Source organism: Pecten maximus, chromosome 6 (genome assembly GCF_902652985.1).
Source record: "Pecten maximus chromosome 6, xPecMax1.1, whole genome shotgun sequence".
Classification (NCBI taxonomy): domain Eukaryota; kingdom Metazoa; phylum Mollusca; class Bivalvia; order Pectinida; family Pectinidae; genus Pecten; species Pecten maximus.
The window spans coordinates 10,414,986-10,434,793 of record NC_047020.1 but is presented as its reverse complement, the minus strand read 5'-3'; the positions used below and the strand labels follow the sequence as shown (position 1 = coordinate 10,434,793).

Sequence of the window (19,808 nt, the reverse complement as noted above, 5' to 3'; positions counted from 1 at the left end):
GTCAACATAAGGAGAACAACTATATTGATTCGTTGATATATTAGCATGTATTATCAGATGTTTACAAGATAACGATTAAGCTTTCCAAACTTACCGGGTGTTACTAGTGATTGTACCTCTGCGAACCATTCAGCAGACATTCTCGTTTGTGTGGCTTGTGCCCTTTTGTTGAGATGTTGATAGTCAAATTGGCAATCTTTTTGTGTAAAGCACACGCTGTGCATTAACGAAGGTGTCATAGGGAACGGCACGTTGTTCGTAAGGTCGGACGGAGTTTTCGGAGAAACGTAGTGAGGTAGGATTGAGTCTGTAGAATCATTCACACTCCCTACAATGAGGACATGATAAAGTAAAGCACAATGAAGTCGGCAGCATTCACACTATCATTTTCAAACTTGCATCTGAACAAAAAATGTTTTCCTTCTTTTTATAAGTGATACATAAAGAAGATAGTTATACAGAAAGAAACTAACATGCTTTTAAATACGTGTTGCATACGAATAAACACCGTATACAAATCCACCTTTTCCGAATAATTTTTTCAACATATCAGCTTTAATACACTTATAGTAGAGGATAATAGTATGAATTTCTTGTTTTGTCGAATATATCTCCTTTTGATTGACGTATGTTAGCATTTTCACAGTCGTGTACCCGTTAGGGAATGTTTTTTTAGGATAAACGTTTTAATTGCTTAACACAAACTACTAACTTCTTTGATCATCTTAGCCCGCCGTCTTGAAAAGACCATTTTTAACGTGTATATGACAGCCGGTCGACGTCAGGCTGGGGCGGCTAAATTTCGTATTTCGATATAGAAAGGAATTCTGACTATCATCCGCTACCTAAAGCATACTTCAGCTGACAGGTCAGAATTATTTGAACTACACGTATAATACATACAGGAATACGTGAACTGGTTGTAGAATGTCGGGTTGTCTGTTGATGTTACGATCTGGTTAGTACTCCTGGACGTAAAATCGTCCGTGCCGTTGTCATTCCACTTTCCCAGAAGTCCATGAACCTGACCCTGTACAGAAGTTAAGAAAATCGTAACGTTTAAAGTGCTAGCAACCGGGACATTTGGTTTTTTTTCATTTCACAAGGATCTTATTGACTACAAAAATTGAATGGGATAGTTGTCATGTTAACTAATTTCTGAAGCGTTTACAACAAATTATATATGAATATATGTTGTTGATAGTATTGGAAGTAATGTCTGAATGCATTTATGTGACAGCAATAGACTTATGGGGATATTCCACATCCCTATAATTTACCAGGTCCCTCTCTATAGTAAAACACCTTCCTTTCTATTGTAATACGTCTCCCTTTCTATACAAAAACACCTTGCTTTTAATAGTTAAACACCGCACTTTCTATAATTTAGCATCTACATTTCTGTTATTTAACACCTCCATTTCTATAGTATAACAACCTCCATTTCTATAGTATAACACCTCCATTTCTATAGTATAACACCTCCAGTTCTATAGTATAACACCTCCATTTCTATAGTATAACACCTCCATTTCTATAGTATAACACCTCCATTTCTATAGTATAACACCTCCAGTTCTATTGTATAACACCTCCATTTCTATAGTATAACACCTCCATTTCTATAGTATAACACCTCCATTTCTATAGTATAACACCTCCATTTCTATAGTATAACACCTCCAGTTCTATAGTATAACACCTCCATTTCTATAGTATAACACCTCCATTTCTATAGTATGACATCACTATTTCTATAGTATAACACCTCCATTTCTATAGTATGACATCACTATATCTATAGTATAACATCTCCATTTCTATAGTATAACACTTCGATTTCTATAGTTAAAACCTCCATTTCTATAGTTTAACACAGTGGACTCATCAGTATATTGCTCGCATGAAGATCATGAAGGAGAAAACGATAAGATCACACTTCAGACCGACCTCAATAAGCTTTGGAGCAAAACTTGGCTTCTAAGAATCCACACAAAGAAGTGCAAGCATATTCATATACAAAAGCATTATCCTGATCCAGAATTAACAAATGAGTTGATCGGCAGATACTTGAACAAATACAAAGAGTTTTCTTTTTCAGCAAACTGTTAACAAGCCATGAAAGTAAACTCCAAGTATGTACTAAAACGCAGACCTTTATACACCCGTACAAAACTCTTTACACAAGCTCTATCGTACTTCCTGACGATATAGCGTATTGAAATGGTGGAAGAACAGATGAGAGCCACTCAGCAGACCCTAGGACTGTCAGGAATGCCACACGAAGATAGGCTGAAATCACTCAAGTCTATGTGTCATCGCGGTGATATGACTGGATATAATAGGTCGTCAGAGGAAGGTAAGACCTAGAAGCTGTAGTTTGTTTAATTGAGAAAGGGACATACTACCACACAACTAGGCAGAGGTAACACTAAATTGGTGATTTTTTGCAGAGACTTAAGCTACAGGTACAAGAAGAAGCTAGTGCGAAGTCTGTGAAGTCAGTCAAAGACAAATTAGACAAATTCTGGAGGAAGATAAGAAGTCGTTCATAGCAATATATTCCAAGTGTTCCCTTTTGCCCCGCCTTTCAGACCCCCGACAAAACCATTTCCATACGTGTTATCGCTACCTAATTCACTTAAATCATTTTCCACGCGTATAGTTGAGATTTTTCAACTGGCATTGAATTTGCCGATTATCTGTTACGCACTGATAATTTTATTATCTGTATTTGTTAGGTTTAGATATTCATAATCACTAAGCAAGCTTACCTTCATTGTGTAGGGAACCATCACCAAGACATTCAGCATACCATTAGCGGCCACCACTTGAACACCCATCCCGTTCTTCAGAATAACGGTGAAATTCGAGTTGATATTCCCAGCTGTATTAGGCGAATTCACAATGGTCATCTCTGTATAGAATGAAAACCACGAATTACCAATACCATGGAAAATAGTATTGATGATTTACTTGTCTTTCCTCGTCACAATATCAGTTAATAATCGAAATTTATTTAAATTATATCAATCATTAATATTTTGAAATATTTAATCATTTTTTTTCCGAATAAGCCTTGTGTACTTTTTTTTTTATATAATAAGCCTTGTGTACTTTGCTTTTTTATATATATATAATTAGCCTTGTGTACATTGTGTTTTTTAATAAGCCTTGCTTGAAAGTATCTGTGATGAATATGTTTAAAATTACGTACTTTTTAGGTACATAGGGAATGTAAGAACTCGTATCCTATATATAACATTATAAAACGACAATTATCAAAAAAATATGTTTTATATTCTGCCAAACGTAAATTATAGGTAAACACAAATGCATTTAATAGGGAACGACCTCTTTGATATTTCGTGAAATATGCCGTCGCCTAAAAGGAAAAGATCGATATCTGGTCCAGTATGCTCACCAAGTTAAAAGGCATGGGGGAAAATCACGATTGGATTTCGAAAAGTGTTTTCGGAAATGAGCATGCCTACTGCAAGTTGCTTAAAGCTAACTTTTCGATCAGATCAAGCGCGGTATATGATATAGAACGCCACATTTCGTCAGTTGGCATTGAGTTGGTTTTTCAGGTAAATGTTTACTACAGTTAGATATTCAACTTTTGACAGATAATTCATAAGTAATCGCATTTTATTTTTGATTTTGCAGGACAGTGGTGAAATTCTAAAAATGGCAGTGACAGACAAAATTAATGCAAAGCTTCCCCTGCATGATCCTTCTTTGACATGGCTTTTTTTGGTACATAGCCATAGAGCTAAAATGTCATCAGAAAGTGGTATGGTGAAATACTTTATCTACTAGAAATTAAATCCAAAAATCTCAAACGTCTACATAATATAAATAAATAGCACAGTTATCCATTGCTTCAAAACATTTTATAATCTTAACCCTGAACTATCGAATAAAACTACCAATAATCAACTTACACAAACTATTTGAAACTTATTTGGTTCTTTTAGTTCTACAACTGGCAACTAGATTAGATGTCACCAAGGATGAGGAGAAGGATTCACTTGAGGAAATTATTGACTACCACCTTGCTCCAGAGGAGGAGATTTCTAAGCAAGAAGACATATTAAATAAATGGCTCAAATATCTGTTAATGTCTCATGTTTTTTCTACAACATTAAATCATTTAATAAAACGCCGCGACGTCGTCAAAAAGTCTCACACATTAGAAGAGCCCAATGTGAGATATTTCCAACATTGGGCTACTTACAGGTTGGCAACCCTGCTATATATAACATTATAAAACGACAATTATAAAAGAAACATGTTTTATATTCTACCATACGCAAACTATAGGTAAACACAAATGCATTTAATAGGGAAGTGTAACTCTTAACACTGATTATCCTTTCAGGTAAAATGTAGAGAAGTAAGGACCCCGGTACCTAATGTGTGTATAAAACATGGGGAAAATGCCATAACTATCTTACATAAAATGACAGTAAAATAGATCAGCTGGCTCAATGTTTTCTAAATACCTCCTTGATTTACCAGGTAACTTACCTGAAAACTGCTGCATATATAAGGGTTCTGAGTCAAAAAACTGGAAAGTGTTGTTGACTAGGACGTTAAGCATGCGTCGAGGGCTGTTCCGGTCAAGTTTGATCTCTACAATCTCCTTGCCTGATGATACGCCTATGCTGGACAGGAATACGGAGGAGTTCAAAGTCGTTGATGTCTGTTGTTTGGAGGACGTGTCTGTATAAAAAGGGAAGATGTGGTAAAACCAACATTTACACAAATTAATTATATGTGTATATGTGTACACCATGGATGTGTACAGCACTGTTATATTTAAGCTCCTAGTGTATAGATGGTTGTTCTTAATATTTATACAGAGCAAACCGAAAAATAACTAGTAAGACTTCCCAAAGCTTTAGACAGTGAAAGAGCTGTGCAGTGAAAATTATTAAAATATTTTACACACAACTTCACACTTTTATGCACGATGAATGTAACCACACAGCATTACACAATATAATATAATATCAAATACAAGTTAAGTTATAGTCTATTATAACAATTATCACAAATAATAGTTAGATACAAAAATATGCAAAATACACATTATATCATGATATCAAATGATGAGTTAATTATAATACATTATAACAAAATAAATACATTGTAATTAGACAAAAGATAAATTCAGCAATTACACAACAAGATGAGGAAACAATTACATACAATTACACAATAACAAAACAAAACAAGTATATACAACTACAAAACAACAAACAAAGGGGAACAATTATACACAACAATAAAACAAAACAAGTATATACAACTACAAAACAACAAACAAAGGGGAACAATTATGATCAATTATACATTAACAAACAAAAAGGAACAATAATATACAACACACAAAGAAAAACAAAGGGGAACAAAAATATACAACTACGCAATATTAAACAAAAGGGAATAATAAGATACAATTACGAAACAATAGAAGGAAACAATTATATACAAACCAAAGGAAACTATAACATACAAATGCACATCAACAAATAAAAAAGAAACGATTCAACACCACTACACAACCATAGAAGGAAACAACTATTATCAACTACATAATAAGATGTGAAAGAACAAATATGTACATGTAAATGTAAAAAAATACCAAAGATTAATTCAATGCACAGAATATTTAGACAAGAGGAACATTTAAATATCAATAATTAATAACTAACCAATGTTTACATAGGAATATCAAAGACCCACCTTGATATTGTCTCGAAAACCTTCCCTGAATAGATACATCATTGGACATAGTTTCCAAGAGAATGAAGTCACCGGCACCGTAAACACGATAGTAACGATTTCCAAGTGTTCTCACGTGACCCTGTCCGTATATGGCAGCTGGTAAGGAAATTATTCCGAATCAGTTATATGCTTTATGCTATATAGATTACACTGTTTGAATGAAGCACGATTTCTCATTTTTATTTTGTAGAAATTTCTGTCGGTTTATTTGTTGACTCTAGGATGTTTACTTTTTAATCAATAAATTACACTATTTTTATATACATGTACAGATGTAATCATATCACGTTATTTTACTACATGGTCATATGACACGATAGCAAAATGCAAGTTATGTGATCATTTAAATTTCCTATCACATTTTAGAATATTTCCACATTTAACTGACCTGTGATTACAAGTAGAACTCTAATCACATTGTGACGTCACAAAAAATGTCCTTGAGACAACTCTAATATTTTCAAATGAACTTGAGTGATATTTTTATAACGAATACTACAGCATAAAACAATCTTAGATATATCATAATACATGTATATAATATACAACTTTACACCAGAGAAGGTTTAATGGCGTACCTGCTCTTGGCGGTGAGTAGCCAGTACAGTCTCTAGTGGCCCGCTGGTCCATGTAGTAATCACAGTCAGCGTAATTCGTCCACAGACAACAGTAGTAAAAGGTCACCACGTCCTTGACCCAGTGGGACATGCTGGGCACGAGGTCTGTCCGGCCGTACGGGAAAGCACCCCAAGCATGACTCCTGTCCGGAGTGCTACCCTGGAACGTATCAGCGGCATACCGCAGGGCACCATCAGGCCCATAACAACACTGGTTCCCAGATCCTAGCGGCCTACCAAACAATGCATTGGATGTATGTATATTCTTTGATATGTAATTCTAACGGCAATAATGTAATTGCCGGAATAAAGTAATGGTCAAAATTACATGTTCTGCTTTCTTCTTCTATTTCTACCACAAAATGACAACCGAAAACAAGATGGTCAGTACGAAAATAACCCTTGTGTACTAATGATTAACAATGACTCGAAGCAGTTCACTTTGCAATGTGCCAATATATATCAATGATTCAAGGCAGTTACCCTTTACAATGTAAGCATATTTAAGCTGTTTCCTTTGCATCTGTATCACACACTTGGAAGCAGCGATGGAAAAGCTACAAGGGAAAACTTACGTAGGTTTCACTGCTCTTACACAATGAATTGCTCCGATATGGTAAGTGCATTTGCTTCCTCTGAACATATCACATCCTGGGTCGGTTTGGAATCTGCCGATATCTACAAGGGCCTGGCCCAGGTTACAGGGGCAGTAAGGGAGTGACTGAAGCCAGGCCATATCCTGTCTATCGTTGTTGTACCATAACATACACTTGTCGTGGGGCCAATGATTACCATATCTCTGAATCATGTCGTTGTTGACAAACCATCCAAGGGGTAGTTCACGACTCACCAGGAAACTGCAAGAAAGAAAGCAAGAAATACCTTTACAAGACGTGATTGAGATACTTTAAATTTTCATGATGAACTGTCTTAATTGCATGTATAAAGTAACTTATTACAGGAAGGAAATAACCTTTCCTCTGGAAACAGACATACCTATGATATAATATGATGTACAAATTACATCCACACACCTTTTATATGGATAAACGTATGGACAAACTTATTTTTTTCGACAATAACAATCATAACTTAAAAAGATTGGATATTTTAGTAAGTGTTATCAGTATTGTATTTTTAAACTGATGAATTTTAAGAAAGCGATACAAAAGTAATTAATTGATTTCGTGGTTCATACAGGTGCATTGAAGCTAAAGTCCATATTGTACATTTTTCATCAATACATATTCTAAACCGTAAATATGTGTGTAATGGATACATACAGATGGGATGTGGCACTTGTAGGATCATCCAGCCGTACCTCCACCACACCAGTCTCCACATCACACAAGTCACCCGAACATCTGTGGTCACGTGTGTTAAAAGTGTACCTTCCGTTGTTCATGGCGTTTGGGCCTGAGCCCAAGACAGCCAACTCGACCCATTCTGCCTATACAGGTAAAACACTTAAATAGTATATAGAGGTTACACAACGTATTGTTGTTGTATATGGTATTTCTTTCACTCTCGTTGATTATTTTTCAAAAGCTTTAGCGAGTGTTTTGTGTAACTTTGGAAAACTAACTAACGAGAGTGAAAGACATACCACAACTGTGAGTGTGTGTGACCTGTGTACAACAATCGAAAAACTAGTCCGAGGAGGAATTTACCTGTATTGTGTCATCGATGTCAGGTGGGGTGTAAGGATATGGTTAAACGCGAAATGCGGCTAATCAATATGCAAAACTGGCCATTTCAGAAATGTATGGAAATACTAAAAATCATTACAAAATAAAAACAAAATGATCCATGTTTTTTTTATAAGTATGTTTATTATTTCCAAAGCAATAAGTTGATACAAATTTATTTAAAAAGTATTATTTTTTAAAAAATGATGAAAACAACTGCAAAATACTTCTTGTGCGTTATCATTTCAAGGACTCCGTGAACCAAGTAATTAAAGAATAGTCCCGGTCACAGGTCACCTTGTCAATCCATTTAGAGTTTATTACATGTGTTGGTATAAATTGTTTGTTATTCAACATTTATAATGATTATTTCATGCCTTGGGAGTTGAATAACACCCATCTATTGTGGTAGAAAGGAGGTTATACTTCAATTGAGAATACTCACTATAATAATTTTCATTAGAATAAAAGACCTACCTTCGAACCACGTTCTCTGTAGCCAATGAGTTTGATGGTAACCCTAGCATTTCGCTGTTCTGAAAGAAGACTTGAATCCCAGGTCATCGACAGTGTGGCTGTGTCTGTGGTATTCCAACCTGAGCCGGGCGTATCAATAGAATGGAGTGGGTCCTTCATCCTACCGGGACTTACTGTTAACCATCGAACACAGAAAAGGTCACAAATAATAAACAATACCACACAGATAAAATGTAACACAATACCGTACGACAGGAATGGTCAGATCTCAAAAACATATACAAGTCATAACAGCAGGAATAAGGAGGAAATAGAATACCACACACTTTGCCATAATGTATGAGATCTTTTGATATTTTTGTAAGACAGCAAATAAACCGTGTTATTTCTATCACATATCTGCAATTTTAAAATAATTGTTTTAATATTTGGTATAGATAATCTCTACAGGGATGAAACAACTGTAATAGGCAGTTTGTATGCATTTTCAGCTTTCACTATGAATAACGTCTTACTTAAAAGTGCTACTCACTTGTGTGCAATACATGTACAATCCAATAGCATAGCTATTTCGAAATTATATATTGGTAGGATTGTTTTGATTGCTATACTTATTGTAGACAATCTATCTGAAGCGATAGTATGGTTCCTTAGCGGGTAAATACTATCTACTATAGAGGTCAATAGAGGTGTACCGAGTACGTACTCTCTACTATATAGGTCAATAGAGGTGTACCGAGTACGAACTCTCTACTATAGAGGTCAATAGAGGTGTACCGAGTACGTACTCTCTACTATAGAGGTCAATAGAGATGTACCGAGTGCGTACTCTCTACTACAGAGGTCAATAGAGGTGTACCGAGTGCGAACTCTCTAGCATAGAGGTGTACCGAGTACGAACTCTCTACTATAGAGGTAAATAGAGGTGTAACGAGTACGTACTCTCTACTATAGAGGTCAATAGAGGTGTGCCGAGTGCGAACTCTCTATCATAGAGGTGTACCGAGTACGTACTCTCTACTATAGAGGTCAATAGAGGGGTACCGAGTAAGAACTCTCTACTATAGATGTGTACCGAGTTCGAACTCTCTACTATAGAGGTCAATAGAGGTGTACCGAGTGCGTGGTATCTACTATAGAGGTCAATAGATGTGTACCGAGTTCGAACTCTCTACTATAGAGGTCAATAGAGGTGTACCGAGTACGAACTCTCTACTATAGAGGTCAATAGAGGTGTACCGAGTACGTACTCTCTACTATAGAGGTCAATAGAGGTGTACCGAGAACGTACTCTCTACTATAGAGGTGTACCGAGTACGAACTCTCTATCATAGAGGTGTACCGAGAACGTACTCTCTACTATAGAGGTCAATAGAGGTGTACCGAGAACGAACTCTCTATCATAGAGGTGTACCGAGTACGAACTCTCTACTATAGAGGTGTACCGAGTACGTACTCTCTACTATAGAGGTCAATAGAGGTGTACCGAGTGCGTGGTATCTACTATAGAGGTCAATAGAGGTGTACCGAGTACGTACTCTCTACTATAGAGGTCAATAGAGGTGTACCGAGAACGTACTCTCTACTATAGAGGTCAATAGAGGTGTACCGAGAACGTACTCTCTACTATAGAGGTGTACCGAGTACGAACTCTCTATCATAGAGGTGTACCGAGAACGTACTCTCTACTATAGAGGTCAATAGAGGTGTACCGAGTGCGTGGTATCTACTATAGAGGTCAATAGAGGTGTACCGAGTACGTACTCTCTACTATACAGGTCAATAGAGGTGTACCGAGAACGTACTCTCTACTATAGAGGTCAATAGAGGTGTACCGAGAACGTACTCTCTACTATAGAGGTGTACCGAGTACGAACTCTCTATCATAGAGGTGTACCGAGAACGTACTCTCTACTATAGAGGTCAATAGAGGTGTACCGAGAACGAACTCTCTATCATAGAGGTGTACCGAGTACGAACTCTCTACTATAGAGGTGTACCGAGTACGAACTCTCTATCATAGAGGTGTACCGAGTACGAACTCTCTACTATAGAGGTAAATAGAGGTGTACCGAGTACGTACTCTCTACTATAGAGGTCAATAGAGGTGTACCGAGTACGTACTCTCTACTATAGAGGTCAATAGAGGGGTACCGAGTACGTACTCTCTACTATAGAGGTGTACCGAGTTCGAACTCTCTACTATAGAGGTCAATAGAGGTGTACCGAGTACGTACTCTCTACTATAGAGGTCAATAGAGGTGTACCGAGTACGAACTCTCTACTATAGAGGGGTACCGAGTTCGAACTCTCTACTATAGAGGTCAATAGAGGTGTACCGAGTACGTACTCTCTACTATAGAGGTCAATAGAGGGGTACCGAGTACGTACTCTCTACTATAGAGGTGTACCGAGTTCGAACTCTCTACTATAGAGGTCAATAGAGGTGTACCGAGTACGTACTCTCTACTATAGAGGTCAATAGAGGTGTACCGAGTGCGTACTCTCTACTATAGAGGTCAATAGAGGTGTACCGAGAACGTACTCTCTACTATAGAGGTCAATAGAGGTGTACCGAGAACGAACTCTCTATCATAGAGGTGTACCGAGTACGTACTCTCTACTATAGAGGTGTACCGAGTACGAACTCTCTATCATAGAGGTGTACCGAGTACGAACTCTCTACTATAGAGGTCAATAGAGGTGTACCGAGTACGTACTCTCTACTATAGAGGTCAATAGAGGTGTACCGAGTGCGAACTCTCTATCATAGAGGTGTACCGAGTACGAACTCTCTACTATAGAGGTAAATAGAGGTGTACCAAGTACGTACTCTCTACTATAGAGGTAAATAGAGGCGTACCGAGTACGAACTCTCTATCATAGAGGTGTACCGAGTACGAACTCTCTACTATAGAGGTAAATAGAGGTGTACCGAGTACGTACTCTCTACTATAGAGGTAAATAGAGGTGTACCGAGTACGTACTCTCTACTATAGAGGTCAATAGAGGTGTACCGAGTACGTACTCTCTATCATAGAGGTGTACCGAGTACGTACTCTCTACTATAGAGGTGTACCGAGTACGAACTCTCTACTATAGAGGTAAATAGAGGTGTACCAAGTACGTACTCTCTACTATAGAGGTAAATAGAGGTGTACCGAGTACGAACTCTCTATCATAGAGGTGTACCGAGTACGAACTCTCTACTATAGAGGTAAATAGAGGTGTACCGAGTACGTACTCTCTACTATAGAGGTAAATAGAGGTGTACCGAGTACGTACTCTCTACTATAGAGGTCAATAGAGGTGTACCGAGTACGAACTCTCTACTATAGAGGTGTACCGAGTACGAACTCTCTATCATAGAGGTGTACCGAGAACGTACTCTCTACTATAGAGGTCAATAGAGGTGTACCGAGAACGAACTCTCTATCATAGAGGTGTACCGAGTACGTACTCTCTACTATAGAGGTCAATAGAGGTGTACCGAGTACGTACTCTCTACTATAGAGGTGTACCGAGTACGTACTCTCTACTATAGAGGTGTACCGAGTACGTACTCTCTACTATAGAGGTCAATAGAGGTGTACCGAGTGCGAACTCTCTATCATAGAGGTGTACCGAGTACGTACTCTCTACTATAGAGGTGTACCGAGTACGAACTCTCTACTATAGAGGTAAATAGAGGTGTACCGAGTACGTACTCTCTACTATAGAGGTGTACCGAGTACGTACTCTCTACTATAGAGGTCAATAGAGGTGTACCGAGTGCGAACTCTCTATCATAGAGGTGTACCGAGTACGTACTCTCTACTATAGAGGTCAATAGAGGTGTACCGAGAACGTACTCTCTACTATAGAGGTGTACCGAGTACGTACTCTCTACTATAGAGGTGTACCGAGTACGAACTCTCTACTATAGAGGTCAATAGAGGTGTACCGAGTACGTACTCTCTACTATAGAGGTCAATAGAGGTGTACCGAGTGCGAACTCTCTATCATAGAGGTGTACCGAGTACGAACTCTTTACTATAGAGGTAAATAGAGGTGTACCAAGTACGTACTCTCTACTATAGAGGTAAATAGAGGTGTACCGAGTACGAACTCTCTATCATAGAGGTGTACCGAGTACGAACTCTCTACTATAGAGGTAAATAGAGGTGCACCGAGTACGTACTCTCTACTATAGAGGTCAATAGAGGTGTACCGAGTACGTACTCTCTACTATAGAGGTCAATAGAGGTGTACCGAGTACGTACTCTCTATCATAGAGGTGTACCGAGTACGTACTCTCTACTATAGAGGTGTACCGAGTACGAACTCTCTACTATAGAGGTAAATAGAGGTGTACCGAGTACGTACTCTCTACTATAGAGGTGTACCGAGTACGTACTCTCTACTATAGAGGTCAATAGAGGTGTACCGAGTACGTACTCTCTACTATAGAGGTGTACCGAGTACGAACTCTCTACTATAGAGGTAAATAGAGGTGTACCGAGTACGTACTCTCTACTATAGAGGTCAATAGAGGTGTACCGAGTACTTACTCTCTACTATAGAGGTCAATAGAGGGGTACCGAGTACGTACTCTCTACTATAGAGGTCAATAGAGGTGTACCGAGTACGAACTCTCTATCATAGAGGTGTACCGAGTACGTACTCTCTACTATAGAGGTCAATAGAGGTGTACCGAGTACGTACTCTCTACTATAGAGGTCAATAGAGGTGTACCGAGTGCGAACTCTCTATCATAGAGGTGTACCGAGTACGTACTCTCTACTATAGAGGTCAATAGAGGTGTACCGAGAACGTACTCTCTACTATAGAGGTGTACCGAGTACGAACTCTCTACTATAGAGGTCAATAGAGGTGTGCCGAGTAAGAACTCTCTACTATAGAGGTCAATAGAGGTGTACCGAGTACGTACTCTCTACTATAGAGGTCAATAGAGGTGTACCGAGTTCGAACTCTCTACTATAGAGGTCAATAGAGGTGTACCGAGTACGTACTCTCTACTATAGAGGTCAATAGAGGTGTACCGAGTACGAACCTATCGTTATTATCCCAGAATATACTCTTCCGTTGCCGTGTCTCAGTGAGACTGTTACACGTCCTCTCTCCAGAAGTCTCGGCACGCTACATTTCGTCTTCATAGAGTTGATGTAGATGCCGTCAGAAACCACTTGTGAATTGCCAAAAGAGCACGAGATGCTCTCATCCGGGTTAATGCAGGATCCCGACATCTCTATCGTCTGCCCGCCATACATCCCGCCGAAACTAGGCCACATCTCCAGGGGAACACCGTCAGCTACAGAATGGGAATTTAATCACAATCACAACGTTATACAGGTATGATTACATAATGAAACGTGTTTTTGTTTAAAAAAAGAAAGAAAAGAAAACCAAACAGCGATGTTTCATTGCTTGTGAAATATGTTAATGTAGTACATGTAGTTATCTTATATGATACACAATACCTTGCATTTATCTGGGGAAAAAAAGATATTATGTATTCAGAAATTCATTCAATATGTAAAATAATATTTACTTTGCAAATTTCTGTCCCGGCATCCCCCTCTAATTATTCTATCCGCACAGACCCGGAAGTAGTACCGTCCTTGCACGTCACTTCCTTTCAGTGATTGTGCGCGGTTAAGCTCTGATTGTGGCACGGCTGTTGTCCAACCACCGCCATATCCAGCATTAAATCCACTCTGTCAAACAAAATTGCATTAAAACATTGGTAATTGTGTCTGATCAACACTTCTGGGAAGTATTTCATTTAAGTGCATTGGGTATAGATAACTACCTTTTATGCATGTGCTTGTTGTTGAGAGCTGTGATTCACGTGAAGATGGGGTAGAATATCTGTGAGACTAAGAGACATCAGACACAGGGAGAAAGATCATAGTAACGGTAGAAAAGGGTGTGGTTAGGGCAATACTCGTGTAATGAACCGTCCATACTAGATACTAGATATTTCAATATCCCAATATGTAGAACAGTAGAAGTTTTATAGTAGCTATTTTCTCTCTATCACAATTTGAATATTTACTTTTCAAAAATGGAAAAAAATCGCTACTACAACAAAAACTTGTGCAAATGATGACAGTTGAAATACAAATAAAATAATATTTCAACTTAGAAATGCAGTCAGCAATTTGAACTCTGCCCTCTTAACAATTTGAAAGATTCTCTAATATGTAATTGTCTCCTCGATGAAGAAACTGTTGAGCGTTATCACTTCAATCTGTCTACTATCCAACCCTAACTATCCACGATTAATCAGGTGATTGGCTTGAACATTACTCATAACCACTCTAATATAAACAATGGATGTCATGAAAGTGATGAAGAAATAAATGTATTTTATTACAATTTATATCTGAGTACATTATTGACGTTAAAATATCTGATTAAAGGTTATGTTTGTATATCGTGTCTGGTAGCATCTTCGCTAGCCAAGGCTTCTGATTACGTTACACTCCACGAACCCTTGGCGGATATAGTCGTGTTCAAACCGTCGCGCCCTGGAATCCCAGGGCACCCAATCAAATCGCGTTTTACATTCTGGCTTGGTTTCGCAGTAAACAAAAAATGCGGCACCCAGTACAGAGCTACATTGCCGACTATGTCATGGCATTTTACCTTAATACAAAAATCACAATCTTTGGGGGAACATTCGCAGTGTTTGATCAATTCATATACGTCATTGACCACATATCTCATCGAAATGACACCAAACCTCGACGTGTGTTTGTAAACATCACCGATGAAGTAAATCGGTAACGCTTGTTTTGATTGGTCGAAAATTTCATGCGTGAAGGGTGGTAATTTCGAATCACCGCTAGAGGGCCAGAACTGACGCCTATATCTGCCAAGGGTTCGTGGAGTGTAACGTAATCAGAAGCCTTGGCTAGCGAAGATGGTCTGGTAGGGGCATAGAGACCTTATATATGTATCATGCATATGTTTATTTGATAATTTCAGTGACAGTACCATACCGAAGTTAAATATGGAGACTTATATAGGCTTTGCCTGATGTCCTGATGACAGCTCATTTTTATACATAAAAAATAACAACAACTAACAGTTCGTATTTATACATACATATATCTGTGTTAAAAATGAAGACTTCATCTAAGTCAACCAATACATTAAGTAAAATTACATGCATTCTCCAAAAACATGAGTAAAGAATAAAACGAAGTGTCATTACCAACATACCTGATAATACCTCCTTATATCTATATCCATTTGTCCATAATTGAAGATGGCGAAAGTAAAGGCTCTCTCGTCTGTTAAAATAGCAGCTTGAAAACTGCTCCTCTGAAAAATATTTCATTGGAACTAAAATAGATATCATTATGTTATCCTGTCTCTGTAGACATTGTTTTTACTAGTATCTCAAATAACGCACATATTACGTCATTCAAATCTCGGAGTTATAGGCAAGTAATCAATATACATCTTAATAGCTTGTAATACATCATAAAAATGAACCTTGAGGTTACCACGGTTAGACAAGGTGTCCGTCGTACAACATAGGCGAGAGAATTACACCAAAGGCAAACTGATTTACAATAAAACGACAAAAATGATAATAGAAGAGCGATATGTAAACAGGTCTTATTTATAATTGATAAAACGAGAAGGATATTAAGTGTTCTGCAGGGTTTAGATAATATCCGGACACTTCAACGGAACCACATTGGAACATCAACGGACCACCAGGTACATCAATGAAACCACCAGGCAACGGACCCACCAGCACATCCACGAGCATCAAACATGTCTAGATTCTTTTCGATGTCAAACATGAAATGTTGCCATGATTTTCTCAATAATGATTTAGCATACCAGTAGACTCGACTGCATTACCTTGCACGGGTTACATCCATTGCTGATTTCAATAGCATCCGCCACATTATCCCATGTGACAATGATTCCTCCAGTTGGCTGGAAGTTTTTGATTCCTACAACAGCATTGGATATATTGACACCAAACATATTGAGTTCTGCGCTATCCTGACTTGGGTCGAGCGTCCTGTAGTATATTGTCCCAGCCCCGCTGTGCGAGTCCAGTGCTTCACCGCTGTGAAAGAAAGGTGCGATGATCGGGTAGTCAGAGGACGGCCTAACATCTCCGGTGCTAAAGTCGGTATTGGAATACTCTGCTCTCTCGTCGAAAGATAAAAAACCATCAGTTGTTAGCTGAAATATAAAAGAGTCTGGTTTAAATTTCGAAAAAAAGAGGTTTTAAGTAAATACATATGTCAGTGTTGGTGTTGGTAAGCTATAATACACTATATGATAACAATAGATATGTTATAACTCGCTATCGAACAATTATAAGTTACAACTGTGTAAAATAAGCAAAACGTATACATATGCTAAAACCAGCTCACAGATACACTGGCGGAAATTATAATAGATATCGGTATAATCCATACCGTTATTGGAACGAAATTGCAAATATTCTAGTTAAATCAAATAATACGAGTTACCAATGTAAAACAAAAGAATTGAAATCAACACCACAAAATATCTTGATTATTTCAGTGACAGTTCGAGCAAGGACAAATTTAGATAACACAACATGATCGGATACAAAGGTGAAATTTCTGATATAACTCAAACAAGGTGTTATTAACCGGCGATATTATGGCGATATTATTGAGACATTTAAGTGGTACTTGATCACGTCACACACAGAATGGTAATCAATGTATTTACCCATATGCTCGAGTATTGGCCGCCGTAGAAAGCAAAATGTTTGCCCTGTGGTAGGTCAACCCTTGCCTTCTTGTGGACGGTAGCGTCTAAACTTACGGAACCTTTGTCGTAGAATGACGATCCCTGACCTGGTGGACACAACTCACAACCATTAACATCATCACTGACTTGAAATAACATATATGGCTGGTGGTTCTTGTGATAAATTAAGGCTTATTTTCATTGTATTCAAATGATGATAAATATCACAATCGATCAGAATGGCATTCAAATCCCAGTTAACAATTACTCACTAAGGTTCTATCAGTAATCAAGTATGTGTATGTAATTGCTAGATAATAAATAAAACCTCTTTTTCTCCGAATAAATGTACACTGAGGCCAGCAACGTGTAGCAAAACAGCTGACCATTCGACACCTACAATTACATGGCTTTCTACTATCTCACATTATGGCAACATACTAAAATAATTTACACCAACATATAGCGACATCAGACCTTGATATAACCACTGACTTTATCAAAATGACATCCGGGAGTGCAACTTGTAGTTCGTGTTTTAATATGCAATTGTTTATGTTTCATACGTATTTAATAGTCATTTAAATGACCATTGTAGTACACATGTATTGTTAAATATAACTTGTGGATGGGTTATAATGTTCTATGTATTAATATGTTGGAGTATTATTTGTGGTGTAGGGTGTTAACTGAGGTGTTCAAGTACTAAAATTGGCATTATATAATTAATGTTTAGTTACATGATAATATCGTAATAAAATAACCTATCTTGTAAAATAGATAATCGAGTAAAGATATAATGATAATTCACAGCTAACAGTCATACAGACATCGGAAACCATATCGGGACGTGTCGGCATTGCTGGATTGCAAAGCAAACACACCGATAACCGTTCTATTAGGTCAATGTCCGGGATCCCAGGTACCACAGATACCCTATACTCTGGCTAACGCGGTATTCACCCTGTCACACGAATTGTCTCTTTGTTATCCTGGGGCATATGTGTCACGGTTATATATATCAGACAAAATATACACAATGGAATAAATAGAGGATAGTGAATGGTTTCCCGTTTAATAAAACATATATTTCACGAGTATGACAGAATATCGATCACGAGTATGACAGATCATCGCTGCAGTGAAAATATAAGTTTGATTAGTTTGATTAATTTCTATATTTCACTGGCAAAAATGAGCATAAGTGTCAAATTTAATAGATGAAAAAGCAGATCGCGCCACAAAAGGGCATTATCCCTTCCAACAACTATTTCTAAATCTCATTTCACTGATTTAAACCATCAGTACTTAATTTTTGAAGACAGCTATGACAGGGGAGGGGGGGGGGGGGGGGGGGGGGGGTGGCTTTCGTCCAGAGGGGCTTTTGTCCTAGGGGCTAATGTCCGGGGGGCTTTTGTCCTACACTCATAAATTGATAACGTGTTACTGTAACAATCTACCAAGTAATATGTATAGCTTGATAATTGATTTACAAACAAATTAAACAATGGAGTTCAAAACGTTAAAGAATGTTGATACTTTATTTACAGAAATCGGTTAAAATTTCATTTGGGATTTCCAAAACACATGTAGATTTAATAGAAATTATTTGGAACTTATTGTAAAACAAAGATTGCAAGACCGGTTTATTTATAAATGGTTTAACGATATAGAGAGCTCCTCAAGAGGACGTACCTATTCTATTTTCAAAAAAAAAAAAAAACCCTGGTAAAGCTAAATCCAAAAGAAAGACAATCCATAGTCAAGTTTAAAACATCCAATATGATTTTTCCAATAGAAACTGGAAGATGGACAGGGTTCCTAAGGTTAACAACAGATTGATCTACAGTCTACAACAGACAGTTTCTTATTGAATTGTATTGATCTACAACCTACAACAAATACTTTCTTATTGAATTGTTTTGACCTACAACCTACAACAGATAGTTTCTTATTGAATTGTATCGATCTACAACCTACAACAGATAGTTTCTTATTGAATTGTATTGATTCACAACCTACAACAGATAGTTTCTTATTAAATTGCATTGATCTACAACCTACAATAGATAGTTTCTTATTGAATCGCATTGATCTACAACCTACAACAGATAGTTTCTTATTGAATTGTTTTGACCTACAGCCTACAACAGATAGTTTATTATTGAATTGTATTGATCTACAACCTACAACAGATAGTTTCTTATTGAATTGTATTGATCTACAACGTACAACAGATAGTTTCTTATTGAATTGTTTTGACCTACAGCCTACAACAGATAGTTTATTATTGAATTGTATTGATCTACAACCTACAACAGATAGTTTCTTATTGAATTGTATTGATCTACAACGTACAACAGATAGTTTCTTATTGAATTGTATTGATCTACAACCTACAACAGATAGTTTATTATTGAATTGTATTGATCCACAACCTACAATAGATAGTTTCTTATTGAATTGTATT

General features: G+C 37.5%; 1 protein-coding gene across 4 annotated transcripts in view; it reads right to left on the bottom strand.

The window, feature by feature from the left end:
* The window catches only part of LOC117328933 (sushi domain-containing protein 2-like), a 38,984-nt gene that overhangs the window by 8,681 nt on the left and 10,495 nt on the right, over positions 1-19,808 (bottom strand). For all 4 annotated transcript variants that reach the window (XM_033886563.1, XM_033886561.1, XM_033886559.1 and 1 more), the window contains exons 2-15: positions 17,318-17,445; positions 16,463-16,795; positions 15,809-15,910; positions 14,130-14,295; positions 13,632-13,889; positions 8,579-8,751; positions 7,697-7,863; positions 6,989-7,270; positions 6,375-6,646; positions 5,755-5,892; positions 4,534-4,728; positions 2,775-2,917; positions 904-1,030; positions 95-328 (exon numbers count right to left, since the gene is read on the bottom strand). In XM_033886563.1, the coding sequence (XP_033742454.1) occupies positions 95-328; positions 904-1,030; positions 2,775-2,917; positions 4,534-4,728; positions 5,755-5,892; positions 6,375-6,646; positions 6,989-7,270; positions 7,697-7,863; positions 8,579-8,751; positions 13,632-13,889; positions 14,130-14,295; positions 15,809-15,910; positions 16,463-16,795; positions 17,318-17,445 (2,718 nt within the window). The remainder of the gene's footprint in view (positions 1-94; positions 329-903; positions 1,031-2,774; positions 2,918-4,533; positions 4,729-5,754; positions 5,893-6,374; positions 6,647-6,988; positions 7,271-7,696; positions 7,864-8,578; positions 8,752-13,631; positions 13,890-14,129; positions 14,296-15,808; positions 15,911-16,462; positions 16,796-17,317; positions 17,446-19,808) is intronic.